Source organism: Herpailurus yagouaroundi, unplaced genomic scaffold, assembly GCF_014898765.1.
Source record: "Herpailurus yagouaroundi ecotype Mexico unplaced genomic scaffold, PumYag 251, whole genome shotgun sequence".
Classification (NCBI taxonomy): Eukaryota; Metazoa; Chordata; class Mammalia; order Carnivora; family Felidae; genus Herpailurus; species Herpailurus yagouaroundi.
Genome location: NW_024412468.1, coordinates 3,928,037 through 3,946,956, shown reverse-complemented (window position 1 = coordinate 3,946,956; position 18,920 = coordinate 3,928,037). Strand labels below are relative to the sequence as shown.

The 18,920-nt window shown below is 38.9% G+C and overlaps 1 protein-coding gene across 16 annotated transcripts in view; it reads right to left on the bottom strand.

The window, feature by feature from the left end:
• Positions 1–18,920, bottom strand: part of GRIA4 (glutamate ionotropic receptor AMPA type subunit 4) — a 474,792-nt gene that overhangs the window by 95,889 nt on the left and 359,983 nt on the right. For all 16 annotated transcript variants that reach the window (XR_005786293.1, XM_040460826.1, XM_040460822.1 and 13 more), the window contains one exon: positions 15,318–15,502. Coding sequence is in view for 15 of the 16 variants with exons in the window: in XM_040460826.1 (XP_040316760.1) it covers positions 15,318–15,502 (185 nt within the window). In the remaining variant the exon portion in view is untranslated. The remainder of the gene's footprint in view (positions 1–15,317; positions 15,503–18,920) is intronic.

The following is an 18,920-nucleotide window of genomic DNA, read 5'->3' as shown; positions in this document are numbered from 1 at the left end:
CTCTGTCTCTGTTTCTCAAGAATAAACAAATGTAAAAAAAAAATAATTCTTTTGAACAATTCTAATGAGCTGTAGGTGGAGGGGGGAATATTTTGCTTTCATAAACAAACACATTAAATAAATACAGTCATTAAGTGATGAAGCTGGGACGCCAGCCCAGATGTTTTGACTACAATTTCGTCTTTTTTTTTTTTTTTTTTTTTTACTATACCCCGTTGCCTTCCTTAGGCCATAGCAGTCAGAAAAATGATTTATTTTTTGGCCAGTTATTATACATCTTTCCTAAGAGGAAAATAAATAACAGACATTTATGACAGTGCCCTTCGTTATCACATTAGGTAGTAGGCAAATGCCAAGGCTGTGGATGAGAAAAACCAGCTTTCTTTTAAGGAACCAAAAAAACCAATTCCTTTTCTTTAAATAATCTCCTATCTGCACATACTGCTTATTTGAATCGCATCATATATGCAAGGTTTCCCTGGTCCCATTTTGTAGCAGATTGGTACAGGGCCACACAGATGGAATGCTATCAGGTAAAACTTAACATATCTAAGTTTAGGTTTGCAAATTCTTCATATATCCATAATAAAGCTAATAGCAAAAAAGCTTCAATAACTTGCATTCAGTTTTGTTTACCTTGTACTCTATCAGGTATACATTTAAGATGACAGTTCAAGTATATAGTCTAACTTTAATGTAAGTGCAACTCAATCCAGTAGATAATTCTATTTATGTGACAACCTCAAAATGATCATTAAAGGTTCAATTATGTACCATATAGTTTTTTTTTCTGTGCAGTTTTAAATACATTTTATGTTGTTCTCCTTGAAAACCCCATAAACAGTAGTTTATAGAGTATATAAATCAGAACATTTTATTTCTTGGGGTGCCTGGGTGGCTCAGTCAGTTGAGTGTCTGACTCTTGATTTCAGCTCAGGTCATGATCCCAGGGTCGTGGGATTGAGCCCCATGGTGGGTTCTTCGCTGACTGTGGAGCCTGCTTGAGATTCTCTCTCTCTCCCTCTGCCCCCTCCCTGCTTGCGTGACATGTCGTCACTGAATAAATATCTATTTATGGGTTATAAAGAAAACTTGAGGGGGCGGGTGGGGTTGGTGGTGATGGGAAAAAATGTCTTCAAATGTCACATATTGTCACATAGGTTTCAAAGGGATAGATAATTGTGAGGGGATATTTGAATTATACGTCAACTATGTTCGAACATGGCTTGCATAAGCACCCTGGAAAGGTGTTGTTTATGGGATAGATGGCCTCTAAGATCCAGCCAACCTGAGAGCCTCTGATTGTGTGACTTTCCAGTGTAGGGAAGTGTTAATGAACCACGGGTTCTGGGGGCTCCTGTTAGTATACCATCTTCTTACCACTCTCCCCTTAATTTCGTATTTCTTTTCCTTATCATTTTGATTTGAAATATTATCATGTGAACATTCTTCCCTCTCTCAGTTTTAATTCAAACTTCCCTTATTTTCTTGGAGACGTTTTATTTTCCTGTATTTTCTAGGCAAATAAAATGTAAAGAGGTGACTGCAGGGAGGGAGGGAGAGAGAGAGAGAGAGAGAGCTAAAGAGAGAGCAAGAAATTCTGTGGCCACTCTTGCAGGGAACACCAGGTTAAATAAGGTTTGAGGCTGCCTTGCTATAGGAATTTTTAGAGACTTTAATATGCTAATGTTCACCAAAATCCCAAGAGCCAGATAGAGTACACAGCTCTGTAGAACAGTTTTAAAAGGTTGTTTAAGGACATCCTTCCTACAGCTTTACTCTCTACTCATCGCTTTCCTTAACCGTCACATACATTTCAGACTTGAGTTGCTTTAGCGGCATTTTCTTATTTCTCTTCTGTGTTGATCATCTTTACCCACAATAAAAAGTCAACGGAACTATCTGAGGCATATTCAAGATATGTTCTGTCCATAATTTTTGTGTTAGTGCCTCAACTATGTAATAATGCCAGCTGGTACCTTTTTAGTCACGAGTTCTAAAATTTGCACGTTTGTAATCTATTCAACAGATGGTAAACCGTGACTAGTTAAATACAGAAGACATATGACCCCAGAGTTACTCTCTTTACTTTTATTTCAGGAGAATGCTTTCCTTATAGGGGACTTTATTAAGTTTTTTGGACTTCAGACAGCTTGGTGCTGGACTTCAGAAAGCAGCTGGTACATAGAACCAGGTTCCTGTGAAGTGGATTCAGAGTGCAGACAGAGATGTACACAGAGACCCAATCTTCACAGACAAATACAGACTTTTCTATGTAAGCTCTTTACATTTGTTCAAGTGACTAACTCTGAAACTATTAAAAAAAACCAAGCAAATGAAAGGTCATAACCAAGAGAAAAAAGGCAGGGAAAATATGTCCCTCCCTAATAAATGATATTGTTCTATTTCAGTGTCTGTATGTTGTATTTGCATGTAGGTGTGTAGGGATCTTATTCCCATGAAAACTATTATCCATAACTAACAATACTGTTAAATTTTCTAAGGGAAATTTTCTTTTAAACCCTAATCATTTTTTAAATGATTTTTAAATTAAAAAAATTTAAAGCATTTTTTAAATGGTTTTTTTAAACCCTAATCATTTGAGCTTCTCAAAATCTTAACCAAAGTAATGGTGACTACGAATCCCTGAATTAAGTGCGTATCGTGGTGCTTGGCAAAGTAGACATTAATTAATACGTTTAAGAATTTCTCATTACCACTACTTGGCATTAGATATTTACTTGTTTATTGTGTGGCTCCCTCACGAGTCAGGGACTTGCCGGGGGGGCCTAGGACATTGTCTGGCCTCTGATAAGCACTCAATAAATATGTGTGATATAGACACCAAATAAATGAAGCTAACTACTGGTATACATGAGACATAAAAAATAAAGACGAAGCACCATTGCTCGCTTGATCACCAGTCTGTCCCCCTTTCAGTCCATTCTCTATGTTGTCATGAGAATTATCATTCTAAACCACAGATCGATCAGATCACATCTAAAAACACCCAGTGACATTTAAAGGCTATGCGGAATAGAAGACTACTTAACAGAGACTGTGAAGCCCTTTGGAACCTGTCTTCAATTTGCCATGAGCGTCTTCTCATTTGCCCTGCACCTGATGTTCCAACCACACGTACTTGCTTCCAGCCACCCGCACCCCCCCCCCCCCCCCCAATGGCTCCATCCCAGGGCTCTTCTTTCCCTTTGCCATCTGCCAAGGCCCTTTCCCACCGCTTCTTCCTGGGGAGTTCTGACTCATCTTTCAGCCATTGGCTTTAGTCTTTATTACACCTTTCCACACTGTGCTATATTATTTGCTTGTGTTCTTGTTTTCCTTTACATTTGAAATTCCTTTAAGGAATGAGCCACAACTGATTTAATTTTATACACAGTGCTGAGAAGTGGATAGGTATGGAATAAATATTTGTTGGATAACCGAGCAAATGGGTGAATGCTATGTTCATGATTAAGAAAGGAAAATGACAGGGTACAGTGGGCAGAGACCAGAAAATTAGTTTCTTTCATGTTATGGGCAAGATACTTATATTGTTCTGTCATTATACTGGATTAAAATACTTGACCTTCAAAGTTACATATGATAGCAACCAGCAAAAATAGCCATAATATTATTACAAGAATAGAACTAAAAAAAAATTTTTTTCCTGGGGCACCTCGGCGGCTATGTCAGTTAAGCGTCCAACAGGCTCAGGTCTGATCTCATGGTCCGTGGTTTCGAGCCTTGCGTTGGGCTCTGTGTTGACAGCTCAGAACCTGGAGCCTGCTTCGGATTCTGTGCCTCCCTCTCTCTCTGCCTCTCCCCTGCTGGTGCTCTATCTCTCTCTCAAAAAAACATAAATAAATAAACATTAAAATAAATTAAAAAACATTTTTTTCCAGTATAGATTCTGGGGTTATAAAGGCAAAGACATAAGGCAATATTCAGACAACTGAGGCCTGGACTGGGAAGAACATAACAATCTCTTGATATATGTGACACTGGGGATGGGGAACTTAGAAAAGAAAGTTCCCTGTGTATAATCTTGATCTTCCTTCCATTTACCAGTGATCATGTGGACCTTTCTTCTTTTTTTTTTTTTTTGTAACAATGACGCCATTTTAACTTCCTTCCACAATCTGATCTTAATATATTTTTTAAAGTTTATTTATTTATTTTGAGAGAGAGACAGTGGTGGGGGGGGGAGGGACAGAGAAGAGAGTGAGAGAGAGAAAATCCCGATGTGGGCCTTGAATTCATGAACGGTGACATCATGATCCGAGCCAAAATTAAGAGACGCTTAACCAACTGAGCTGCCCAGGAGCCCCCATAATCTGATCTTAAACTTGGCACCAGTTGTACGCAAGGGCAGAGAAAATCTAGGTGATCAGTAGGGAAGATGTGTGCAACATAAGGGGAGGATTAAGCACGAATCTGTCCTGTTACCTTTCTAACGAAATCACTGATTAAAAGATGCGTGACTTCACGTACTGGCGGGTAGTGCACTCTATCACTCAACTGTCTGAGAGGAACACTGGAGGTTTTATACAGTGTGGTTATACTGACATTTACAAGACCCCGAAAAGTGTCCTCAAAGGTCATATTGGGTGCTTTGCTTCCTTTTTGTCAATCTCACTGCCTTTTAAGCATTTGGAGAGTGGATGCAGAATTCTGATGGAATAAATTACATAGTTATCCTCTGTCTCCCATTTAATGAGGACTATTACTTGCCTTTCTCTAAATCACAGTAGACAAGTCTACGCAGCAGCTTTCTATTTAAGGCTAGAAACACTAGCTTATTTCTCTAAAATTATCAGATTTTCTTTTATCTTTTTAAAAAGAAACTGAGCTTTTGAATGTTTGTGTCAACAACAATAACAGAAACTATTTTAAGAGGTATTCTTGAAGCAGCAACTAAAACAATTTTAGCTGAACACAATCAATGCCTAGAATGCACAATTCTTCCAAGATACAAGTACTAGCATTCTGCCAACCAGTTTCCTTCCTCCTCAAAAAACATACATCCTTTGCTTTCTTCACTTTTCCTTTTATATTACTTTTTTTGTTTTTACTTTGTAAGGAAATGAGGAATATCCACAACCATGGTAACGGTTGCTAGGAGACAATTAGAGACCCCTTTCTAACTCCCACCAAGTTCCATCTGCACTAGTCTGACTGAAATCTATAAAGGTGTTTTTTTCCCCCTGTTTTCTATGAAAACAACATATCCAGTGCATTAGAATGGGATTTACCCATTCAAATCAATTCAGCTAAAACGTAAGATTAAAGAAGCGAAAATTCACCTTTAAGAAAAAAAAAACAAAACAACAACCATAACCTCACGTCTTTTAAGTTTCTCCTCACTTTGCTGCGGTTCCTGACGGATATGCAGAAGCAGCTTGACAATGGAGCCAAGCAGCAGGCCCTGCCAAGGGCCCGCAGTGCAGGAAGCTGCTGATACGGTTTCTGTGCTGTAGTAATTTCTTTGAGCGCCTGATTTGCTCCCATTCCATCTCACCCATTGTTGCTCTAATATATGGAAATGAAACACTCGTGCTTTTTCAGCCAGTACGAGCACCCGAAAACCCGGATTTCCCATCATCTTCGGCGGGTGAGACGTATTGGACAAGAAAGCTTCCCAGGTAATTGAGGGCTGACCTCCAGAAACTTCAAGGACTGGTGAGTGCTCTTCCTTCGAACACGGGAGAGAGACACCTCCTGCCTGTGTCTCCAAACGAAGCTCATTCAGACTTTCATTTATTGGACGATTATTTTGCTCCCTTTTCCTATCACTGGGGATATATTGGCAAATGCTAATTACAGACTCTGCTCTGACGGAATCAAGATTTCGACAACAAAGACAGACAGCTGAACTAGGACAGCGCAAGGAATCCGCATTCCTGCTGCCTCGAGTCTTGTCAGCACCATCTTGGGTTACCTGCTCCACTCCAATTTCTACGTTTGCCGCCTGCCCAATTTTTACCACGGAGAATGGGTCTCCACCTCCTGGGCTTTCCCAGAACTCCTTGCCTTCCTGCCTTGTTTCCATCTGGAATATCCTTACCCCTCCTTGGTTCCTGGAGAACTACAATGCATTTTGAATTTAAAAGTCTGTTTTCCCCCGGGAAGCACTTCTGACTGTCTCCATTCTACTGGGTCAGCACATTTGCTGGGGTCCTGATACACGTTGCAGTATTCCTGATTCTGAACCATCACATTGTCTGGTCATTATGCATTTTTGTTTCTGAGTTCCCAGCTTGAGAGTATGCCTTCCTGGTTTAGGGGCCATGTTTTGCTCATCTTTGTTCAGCCCCGCAGGGCCTGGAAGGATGTTGGGAACATAGATGTTGAATGCATGCATTCGGAATCAAGTGCAGGGCCCTCCTGTCTCTACTGCTGTCTCCTGTCACCTCCTGTCTCTACTGCTGTCTCCTGTCGGGATGCACGCTGCTGAGTCCTTCCACAGATGGTTCCAATAATCAAAGCCATCATCCCCAGTGATGAGGCCTCTTCTGGAGTGACTACTCACGACTGAAGCTAGTGTTCCTTGTCTCCATGCTTGTTTTTTGTCTCCTCTGTCTCTTATACTTCTGTTTTTTGACGATTTTTTTTTTTGTCTTGGTGTGGAAAAAAAATGACCCCATGGGTATTAGTCAGTAAGTAAAATGCTCCTTCCTTTCTACATAATGATTCGACTAGTTATGGCACACGGAGGCAGGCTCTTTAAGCCGCTGGCTCTTGTTGATGCTTTATTCAAGTCAGAGATGTTTTTGGAAGTGGAGGTGGGTAGAGGTCTAGATTTAGTGCAGTTCTTTATGTTAGAGACATCTGAAAACTTATAAAGGCAGATTATAGATGAGCAGACGCTATCTGTTCCGACACATTTGGCAGTTCGCCAAAAATCCTGTCTGGGCCCTGATCTTATCACTGGGCGATACTGGACGAAGAGGCAGCCTTGGCCTTAGGACACACTGCTGAGGCCCTGTGCACTTTCCATCACTAAGGTACAAACGGCCACATTGCTGTTTGTGAGAAATTTGCCTCTTTCCAATTGGTCGTGCCCTGAAGCAGGATCACTGCCTTCCTCTGGTGACGCGAGAAGCCCCTGAGAGGTCAGGCATGGCTTTTAGGCTTTCCTGATTAGTTTGCAAACAGTATGGGAAGGTCACTGGCTTTGCCAACTGTCTGAGTGTCACGCTGTGTCTAATGAGAACCTGAATTCCCCTTTTCTGTAGCGAAAGGGGAAACAGTGCAGAAAGGGGCACCAATTATGTTCGAGGTATGAGACAAAGTGGCAGTTTGAGATACTCACGAGCCAATTTCTCTATTCCCTTGTCAAACAACTATTTCATAATGTAAGGTCAGTCCTTGACCTCTTCTCCTGAGAAATACTTGGTGAGGCTCCTTAAATACATCCATCATGTGCCCTAAAGGCAGCTGGCTCTCGTTCCCTACCAGACGCCTCTGACATCATCACGTATTGGATAAGAATGGGCACTCATCCCCAGATCGCCGAGATGTTATGAGATCCCTGATCATTTTCTACGTGCTCTATTTCTAAAGGAAAGAAGGCATTTTCATAGGATTTTAGCCAATGCTTTTGGTTTAAACTTTAGTTAACCAGAGAAGAGCTGCTAACTAGAACAGAAAAGAGAAATAAATCTGTTACCTCATCACTTGATCTTCAGCACACAGAGTCTAGTGTCTCACCCAATGTGGGCACTCGATAAATATTGGTACGATGAATGAATGTACAGAAAGGGCCAACTGACCAAGGTTTTACTTTATACTCCTTTTCAAGGTGTATCCCGTGTGTAAAATTATATTGTTTCAGGATCAAATGCAATTATCAGTCTTTATCAGAAATAGCATTCGTGAATTTTAGAGTGAGCAAAATTTTCTAACATCACCTCAGTCTAATGTTCTTTATTCAGAGTAAGGAGAAGTAGAATCACGGGCATTAAATTATTTCATTTACTTTTTTTTCCTGTTACTTATTTATTTATTCTTGAGAGGGAGAGAGAAAGAGAGAGAGAGAGAGAGAGAGAGAGAGAGAGAGAGAGTCAGTCCCAAGCAGGCTCCATGCCCAGCGCGGATTCTGACATGGGCTTGATCTTATGACCCTGGGATCATGACTTGAGCCAAAATCAACAGTTGGACACTCAACTGACTGAGCCACCCAGGTGTCCCTCTGTTTACTTTTTAAAAATAAATAATTGCACATTTCTTAAAAAGTGAAAATATTCATCTTTTTTGGAAACATAATTTTGGGGATATAGGTTGAATGAGCAAAGAAAGAGGTAGCAGAGAGTACAAACCACCTGTGGCCCTATGTAATGACTGTATCCAGAGGATGAGTTGGGTGTAATGAGAGAAGGGTTTCACTGACCACAGGAACATGGGAATTTAGCTGCGTGACCCTTGTTATTTTTCATGGTGGAGTAAAACGTGTGAGCAACATTAGCCTTAAGTGCTATTCTGCTCAAATAATTTTTGATGCCAGAAAGACAGTTAAGATCAAGTTTGTTGCTGCTTTTCTGCTACTGGGCTAAGTATATGTATCAGTCTGGTAGTCGATATTCAGTTGATAAGGTCTTAGAGTCCCTAAGGACTCTTTGTAAGTAATCAAGCTCAGGATTCAAAATTAATGGATATGTGTGAAAATAAAATAATATATAAAAAGGTTTCCACTATAAAGCACTGATTTTGATATGAAAGCAATTCGTTGGATTCCAGCTATATTATTTTTAGCTATTCTATAAAATAATTGTCAGAGGAAGAAAACTATGTAAGGTGAATAATGCTAGTGCCCAATATGGTATATTAAAGTAAAAACTGACAGCTTTAATAATTGATCACAAATTTAACAAATACTCATAGAGTAGTTTTGGTTTTTGTCTTTTTTTTTCAGAGTTATTTTCAGCAGATGAGTGGACCAAATTGCCCACTGGATTTAGAAGGCCAAAAATGCAACTTGTTTTATTACAGCCTTGTGCAAACAATGACAATAAATCTAGCTTTGTAGTTTTGTTACATTTCTATTACCTTAAAACTCAGTGGGTAATATTTATATAAATTCTTCCTTTTTTCCTATGGTGTAATTTAGCATAGAAAAATCAATATACCTTAAACTACACTCGCGTATAGTTGTTTTGAAACTGATGTTTTGAAATGTTTGAATGCATACACGGCTACTTGCTATTTTGAACAATAATCTATGGAAGGGAAACTTCCAAACTCATTCTATGAGGCCAGCGTTACCTTGATTCCAAAACTAGGCAAGGACCCCACGAAAAAGGGGAATTATAGGCCAGTATCCCTGATGGACATAGATGTAAAAATTCTCAACAAGGTACTAGCAAATTGAATCCAAGAGTACATTAAAAGAATCATTCACCATGACCAAGTGGGATTCATTCCTGGGTTGCAAGACTGGTTCAATATTTGCAAATCAACCAACATAATACACCACATTAATTAAAAAAAAAAAAGGGTAAGAACCATATGATTCTCTCAAAAGATGCAGAAAAAGCATGTGACAAAGTACAGCATCCATTCTTGATAAAAACCCTCAACAAAGCAGGGAAAGAAGGAGCATACCTCAACTTCATAAAGGCCATATATGAAAGACCCACTTCCTTAATATCCTTAAGCTAATATCATCCTTAATGGGGAAAAAGTAAGAGCTTTTCCTCTATGGTCAGGAACGGGAGAAGGATGTCCACTCTCACCATTGTTATTTAACACAGTACTGGAAGCCCTAGCCTCAGCAATCAGACAACAAAAAGAAATAAAAGGCATTCAAATTGGCCAGGAAGAAGTCAAACTTCAATATTTGCAGATGACATGATATTCTATGTACAAAACCTGAAGGACCCCAGCAAACAACTGCTAGAACTAATACATGAATTCAGCAAAGTCACAGGATGTAATCAATATACCGAAATCTGTTGCATTTCTATACATTGTAATGAAGCAGTGGAAAGAGAAATCAAGGAATCGATCCCAATTACAAACGCACCAAAACCCCTACAATCCCTAGGAATAAACCTAACCAAAGAGGTAAAAGCTCTGTAGTCTGAAAACTATAGAACCTTCATGAAAGAAACCAAAGAAGACACAAAGAAATGGAAAAACATTCCATGCTCATGGATGGGAAAAACAAATATTGTTAAAATGTCTATTACTACCCAAAGCAATACACACATTCAATGCATTCTCTATCAAAATGCCACCAGCATTTTTTTTTGCAAAGCTAGAACAAACAATCCCAAAATTTGTAAGGAACCACCAAAGACTGCCAATAGCCAAAGCAATCTTGAAACAAACAAACAAAGAAACAAACAAACATAAACAAAACGAAGCTGGAGGCATCACAATTCTGGACTTCAAGCTATATTACAAAGTACAGTATAGTACTGGCACAAAATGACACACATAGGTCACTGGAACAGAAGAGAAAACCCAGAAACGGACCCACCATTATACGGTCAACTCAACTCATCTTCAACAAAGCAGGAAAGAACATCCAATGGAAAAAAGTCTCTTCAGCAAATGGTGCTCGTAAAAATGGGACAGCACTGTGCCAAAGAATGAAACCGCACCACTTTTTTACACCATACACAAAATAAATTCAAATGGATGAAACAGAAAAACTATTAAAACCCTAGGCACAGGCAGCAACCTCTATGACCTCAACCACAGCAACTTCTTACTAGACATGTCTCCAGAGGCAAGGGAAACAAAAGCAAACATGAAGTATTGGGACTTCATCAAGACAAAAAGCTTCTCCACAGTGAAGGAAACAATGAAACTAAAATGTAACCTTCGAAACGGGAAAGAAATTTGTAAATGACATATCTGATAAAAAGTTTATTCAAAATCTGTAAAGAACTTCTCAAACTCAACACCCAAAACCAAGTAATCCAGTTAAGAAATGGGCAGAAGACATGAATAGACATTTTCCCAAAGAAGACATCCAGATGGCTAACAGACACATGAAAAGATGCTCAATATCACTCATCACCAAGGAAATACAAATCAAAACCCAATGAGATCCCACCTCACACCTGTCAGAATGGCTAACATTAACAATTCAGGAAACAAGAGATGTTGGCAAGGATGCGGAGAAAGGGGAACCTTCTTGGTGGGAATGCAAACTGGTGCAGCCACTCTGGAAAACAGTGTGGAGTTTCCTGAAAGAGTTAAAAATAGAACTATGCATTCAGCCCAAATGTCTATTGACTGATAAATGGATAAAGAAAACGCAGAACATGTACAGAATGAAACATTGCTCAAGCCATCAAAAAAGAATGAAATCTTGCAATTTGCAAGAATGTGGATGGAGCTAGAATGTATTATGCTAAGTGAAATGAGTCCGAGAGAGACAAATGTCGTATGATTTCACTCACATGTGCAATTTAAGAAACAGATCAACATAGTGGAAAGAAAAAAAGAAAAACAGAGAGGGATGCAGACCACAAAAATGACTATTGACTATAAAGAACAAACTAAGGGTTGATGGAGGGAAGTGGGTGGGGGATGGGCTAGATGGGTGATGGTATTAATAGGAGGGCACTTGTGATAAGCACTGGGTGTTATATGTAAGTGATGAATCATTGAAGTCTACTCCTGAAACTGTATGTTAACTAACTAGAATTTAAATAAAAGCTTAAAACATTAAAAAAATAAGCCAACTGAAATTAAAAAAATAAAGATAAAGCCCATATTTAAAAGTACAACTATGAAGCATTCATTTACTCACCCTTATAGTCAAGAACTTGATCTTTAATAAACACCTTAGTTTTGTTGTCCTCATCACAGCTTTCTAGTGACAGTTTTGCTTTTTTAATAGTGTTTTGGGCCTAAGGTCAGAGTTTTTCAAGCAAACTATCTAAAGACAGGGATAAAATTCTGCATTTTTAACAAAGCCGATACCTCAATCCAGTTGATTCCCAAGCCTACTATTTGTTGGAGATCTACTGCCATAGAATATTTATAATTAAGTTAAAAAAGATGTTGCAAAATTCTAAAAGCAACTAATTTTAATTAATTTGAAAATCCTGACACATCCTGTAAGTCTTTTGGGCAGAGATTACAGAAAAGAGATATTAAAAAAAAATAAACAGCGATACATTCATTAGAACGAATTAGGCATAAAAATAACTTGGAAAACAGGTACAGAAGATGAAGTGCTTCTTTAATTATAGTTGTCCATTCACACATTTTAGGAGAAAATTGTGTGAGCCATTTCCATTATGATTTGAAAACTGATATGAATGAAAATATCAGCAGAGTACTTATGGATAGCATGTTGCTGCAGTCTGGAGGTTGCCTACCCTTTCATAAATGTACTAACACGTCCCCTTATCTGCATTATATTAACTTCCCCATCTTCTGAAAGAGGGCTACTTCTCAAAAGCATTTTCCTGATCAAGATTATTTAGCATTTTACTGTTTTAAAAACTGCTTTGGTTGATTCTCTGAAATTGTTTTCTCCTGTTATTTCAATTTATTAAAGAGGATGTTGAAATACAGGTGTATTAAAATACATGCAGAAACTCTTGATAAAGTTTGGATTAGCTCTTATGTTTAGACGAGACAGGAGTAAAACCAAGAAACATTAAAAAATGATTTGGCTTAGAGGTACAAAGCATTAACATATAGATAGTAAAAAAAATCATGTTCGGGATCAGAACATGTCTTTTTTGGGGGGAAAATTTTACAGGACAAAGAGTATATTATATTCTCATAATACTGGAGATTTTGTACAATCGATTAGGTTTATAGTTGAGAGGGACAAAGTCTCATTATTACCATGCAGTCACGAGAGAAAAGAAACAGTTTGGAATTCGGGAGGAAGAAGAGACACGGAAAAGACATGCTCAAGTTTTCTAAGTTCTGGGGATGTAATGTACAGCATGGTGACCACAGTTAACAACACTGTGTCACGAGGGCGTCACGGGGCTCAGTCCGTTAAGTTTCCAACTCTTGGTTTCGGCTCAGGTCATAAACTCGTGGTTTGTGAGTCCAACCCCTGCATCAGGCTCTGTCCCGACAGCGCGGAACCTGCTTGGGATTCTCTCTCTGTCTCTTTCTCTGCCCCTCCCCTGCTCGCTCCATTTCTCTCTGAAAATACATAAATAAGCTTAAAAAATTTTAAAAAACCAATACTGTGTTATCTGTCTGAAACCTGTTAGGAGAGTAGATCTGAAATATTCTCATTCCCAAAAGGAAACGGTGACCACATGAAGTGACAGAATTGTTCGTTCACCAGCCCTTCTGTGGTCGGTCACCACATCATAATACGTTAGCGTATCAAATTACCACACTGCACACCTTAAACGTACACAATGTTATATGTTAATCATATCTCAATAAGGCTAAAGAATATAAAAACAATATTTTTGAGGGGCGCCTGGGTGGCTCAGATGGTTAAGCATTCAAATCCTCATTTCGGCTCAGGTCATGATCTCACAGTTCGTGAGCTCCAAGCCTGCGTCAAGCTCTGCGCTGACACTGGAGATTCTGTATGGGATTCTCTCTCTCTCTCCCTCTCTCTGTCACTCCCCTGCTGTCTCTGCCTCTTAAAAAACAAAAGTGTATTTTAAAAAATGATATTTTTGTTTTTACAAAAAAAAAAAAAAAAAAAAAAAAAAGACGTCTGTTTCCCTTAGCAAGATTTTTTATTTAAGGCTTGCTCACAGAGTTTATCCAAAGCCCCCGGGTATGATTTCCTTCTCAGAAACCAGCTAAGCCCTGAAATGGGGCTTCTCCAGACGTGGTCATTTAAGCACAAGCGCTAAGCGGGGGTCTTTCTGAGCCTTCCTGGCCCTCTGACAGGAACATGGTAACCCAGGCAGTTCTCAGAACTGACTGTTCTGCAGGATTCATGAGGAGGTATTTACAGAGCTTCAGTCATTCATGGCAAACAACTCAAACTCTCCATGCAGGGGTGGCGGTGGGAGGGAGTGAAGACGGGGTTTGAGCTGAAGTGACTGTCTTACTTAGGCAAGTAAGACCAAAAGCTTTTTCTTGGATTCCATAAATACACATTTAAAAATTCCATACACCTCGAAAAGTTGCAACCTTGATGACTTTTTGTGGACTCCCACTCAGGAATAAACCTGAGTGACATACAGGTTTGTAATTAAGATCTTCCAATACGGCATAAACGTATTTCTTCAATCAAGTTTCTTTTTTTCTTCTTCTATGAAAAGTTAACAGGAAGTGAATACTCTTTCATTTCCTCTTACAGTATAGACTGGCTTCACCAGATGTTTCAAAGAACGACCACATGCTTTTTTACCTTTAACTTGCACTAATTCTCACACAGTTGATGGGGGAAGCCCTGGCCATTGAGTTCAGGGTCCCTCAATATTAAGGAGGAAGCTCTGAAACGTACTTTGGTTTTGATTTTTCTAGTTGGGTAACTGAGTTATTCTTATAAATACACCTCCACATTGGTAAGTTTACTACTACAAATCAAACCCTATTATGATGCAAACTGTATGTGGTAAAATAACCAACAAAACATCACTACAATACTGCTTCAGCCAACCTGACTCGGTGTAGAGAAACAGGGGCGGACATTTCCGAAGCCACTAGATGGCATTCATTCCCTGCAATTTTGGCCAAATAGAGCTACAGCTCATCACGACATGTAGGGTCAGGAGGAAGGCAAAAGTTAACCACGATTTGAGGATATTTTCCTATCATTTAGCACAATAACAAAGCTCACTTTTACCTTTTCCTGTCTACTTCGAATCAAATCAACAAGCATTTATTGAGAAATTTATTAAAGGAGTCTTCATTTGTGAAGAGTTGAAAGCCATCTTCACTGTGCACTTAAACATGTAGAGGAAAATATGGTATACACAGTATGCAATTTAACTTTTACTTCACTGCTTCACATGTTGTTGGTTCTCACGCAGCTGGTTTTCTAAAGGTTACCGAAAACACACAGTCACAAATACTGAAACTTTCTAAGATTGTAGATGGCATTAGTCTTCAAAATTAATGTTTATGAAAGTAGGAGGCCAAGAGCTCTTGGTGACTCACAAAAGGTCCTTTCTATGGCAGGTCTTAAAAATGTGTGAGAAATAGTGCTTCTAACGCACTGAGACCTGAAAACCAAAACGGCCTTTGGTGATAAAGGATTATGATTTAGTTGTGGAGATGAATCATGGAATGAAAAATCCTGAACTCTGCACTTCAGACGAAATGGTGGGGAGGAAATATTGATGGGAACAAGTAAATCAAGAGTCAACTTTTTGTGGAAGGCATAGGGTTATAGCAACATAAAATCCAGGACTTACCTGTTCTAATATGTTTTGAAGCCTCTCTATCTCACAGTCTATTACAAATTTCTTCTCTTGTCGTCTATCAAGTTCTTCTAGAAGTTGCCTATAGCTGACATCATTAAAATTTTCCACACATATAGCGCTGACATGCCAACCATTTTGTCCTGCTTTTTCCATAATAGCTTGAAGTATTGAGTATCCTAGTGGGGAAAAAAAATCCAGACGGGTTACCAAAATCATACTTTAACTCCCCTTCAATAACTTATGTAGGCACTGAATCTACAGCAACATTTTTATGTTGCAAATACACAATGAATGCTTTAGAAATTTAAAATCTGACTGGTTATTTGTGAATCACTTGTTTTTGCTTTCTTTACTTGAGGCAACACCCTTTAAAATATTACTTGGATGAAGGAAGAATACCTTAAGAAGTTCTCAAAATTTCTCTACTGGAGAACATTACATTGCTTTAGACATGTTTTTGATGAGATAAACCAAAAACCAAATTCAGTACTACCGGCAGTCAATACAATTTCATAAATTCATTTTGTTAATTCTACTCACTGGAAAGAATTAATTTTGAACAACTGTTTAGGCTCTTCACTCGAACACGGTAGTAAAAACATTTTTTTTTTTGGATTCAGCTATGGAAGAGATGATGTAGAAAAAACAATGCAAAAGTATGTATTGAAGACCCATTATTGTGAATGGAGAGGCATGATTATGTCCCCTCCCTGCCTTTTCTGGAAAGAAGGCGTTCTTTAACTCTTTGTCTCTTGGCAGGGGAATGATGTGGATTGAGGTTGAACTGAATGGCTACTAGGTGGGGCAGTAGGCACCCAAACTCATAATCTAGTAGAGGAGAAAAAGACATTCAAAGAAACAAAGGCAATTGAGTTTAAAATGGTGTAATGATAGCTGTGCTCAATGCAGTGTTGGCCCAAAGGGACGGCTTGGTTAAATCTGCCTTGTTGGACGTGGGTACCAAGTGCGGAGAACAAACAACTTGTACTGGGTCGTGAAGACTGAGGACACTCATCCAAGATTGCAGAAATCCGAGGAGTATTCGTTAGCTGGAGACAGCCTTCCAGTGAATGCGGGGGGGGGGGGGCCGTCTGTGCCTTGTTGTCCATCCAGACCTCTCTGCATCAACCAGCACAGAAGGGAAGTAAGAGGTCTTGGTATCTGGATTAAGGAAGATGCGCAAAACTTGGAATACAGCACCTGGAGTGTTTCTTCGGGCCAACACTGTCTTGAAATCTTGCTTCGGCTCTCGGTTTTTGACTGGCGGAGCCTTTAAACTATGAACAGCCCTTACACACGAACTGGTAAGACTCAGAGCCTGGTACCCAGTTATTTTTTCCCCCTTGTGGCTTAGCATAAAAAAATACGCTAGTCCTTTTTAAGAAGGTCTGGCATTTCTTTGAGTTCATTCTATGACAGATGCCTACGGTCTCTCCCTCCCCTGGTCCCTGGAGTGAGCCTGTAGAACCAGGTGGATTAAAAGCAAATACTTGAATACAAAGAACTTGCAACATAAGAGGACATTTATTCAGGTTTATGATTGGTATGAGTCTCTCAGATTCAAGGGTTTTGATTTTTCGGTATATTTTCTACAAGTCAGAGTTTCAAACGTTACGGATGCTCAGTTAATATCAACAGATGGAACTGATGATGAGATCATATTTGAAATATAAATTACCTGATATCCTGCCAAATGAAATACTGTGGCAGTCAGGACTCATTTTTATCTAAATGAAAAAAAAAATTCCCCAAAGAGGAAGAAAGAGGGCATGTTAATGTGGTACATCTACTGCTCTATTTAGTTTTTCCTTCTGCAACGTATGCCTATCATTATCTTTTCAAATCTCACCTAGATTCCCCTCGGCCTCCACCCCAAGTCCAGTGCTCTTTCCCTTGTTTTCTGTTGGGCACAAATGTCACAGGATGGTCTGAGTGCTCTCTTAATGTACCTGTTCATGCCTCATTTATTCAGTTACAGAGACTTGCTCTCTGCTAGGAAGGGAGGCAATGTTACTTTTATTCACTTTTGACATCCATGAACACGTTCTTTTCAAAAATACCAACAGACATCTTCCTTTTCCTTCTTCTCCCTCTATTTGTTGTCAAACCAAAATAATTTAAAGGCATTCTGCTCGATTTTTTGCATGTCGTGCAAATGAGAACTACTGTTCGCACACACCAAAGCAGTCGTCCTGCTCCGTGGGATCAATTCTTTATGTATCACCTTTAAATTTATGTATCTTTTTAAATTTCTGGCATCATGTGCTTATCAGGATTCATGTCACCAACTAAGCATCCAGGTTGTTATTATCCTTCCTACGGGACTTTCACAGAATGTACAGCGGCAAGCCTTCTGATGAAATTCATATATGGTCACCGTTGCATAAGAGATATTTCAAGATTCACACTAATGCCAAAACTATAATTCAAATTCAACATTTCATTATCTGCCTTTTCCGATTTACAAATGACACTAGAATTGACATAGACGAACCCCTAGGACACAATCTTTGTTAAACGGCAAAGAAAGTTGGCTGCCTAAAAAGAATCATTAATCATGGTCAGAAGTAAATGGCATCTTTTCAATGCAGTGCAAGGGACATGCAGTTACAGGTTGGAAACTTGAATTCTTTTATAAGCTGTGTTGGATTTTAATATGCTTTCTTATTTATGTCACTCAGAGGTGTGTGTCTTATTTATTTGCCAGGACAGTTGTAACTTGGAGAAAATACTGCTGTTGAATCTATGATTATGTAACTTAGCTGTTATATAAACTAAAAAATCACAAGTCATGTCATACTAAATCTACATCTGGCTATGATTTGTGTCTCCTACTTATTAGAAAATCTATAAGGCAATATTGTTGGCCATGAATACTGCAGTGCTGGGTGAATCCCACAAGACAGACGGAGACTGTACTACTGTAAAGGATCTTTTTAGTGTTGCTTCTACATTAATAAGCTGCCTAACATTTTAATTCAATATAATTTACTGAAAACCTACTACATCCAAGATTCTTGAAGGTTTGCCAAGATAAAGACATGATTCCTGTGTCTACAAGGAATTAACTAGCTAGTCACTTACTAAGTAACTATTATGCAAATTACACAGTATCATATAAATAACCAAAATAATTTTATTAGACTCGTAGCGAAACCATCCCATGGACAAGATCACAGTGCTGTCCTAGAGTAAGTAATTAAAGAACACTATCAAGTGACACACACAGGTATTTTTAAAAATGTTATTACGTCACGTAATGATGTTATCAATTATGCTGACAACTGATCACAGTGATGTAAGCAGTATTGAACTACTGCATCCACACACACATCAACAGTTTTTACATCATCCATGGGGAATGGCGTATTTTCCATGAGCAGTACCATCCAGACATGTGGCTGCTAGCAACACAAGCTGGATTTTGTTTATGTGATGTTCTCTCTTTCAAGAGTTATTTGATTCAACTATCTGTACACACAGGAGCAGGAGGAGAATCATGAGAAGTTTATGTATGTCATGGTGGACATAATTTCAAAAGAAGGGAGTTATCCATAAGCTGTAAAAAGACAAAAACAAAAAACTTCCCTTGGA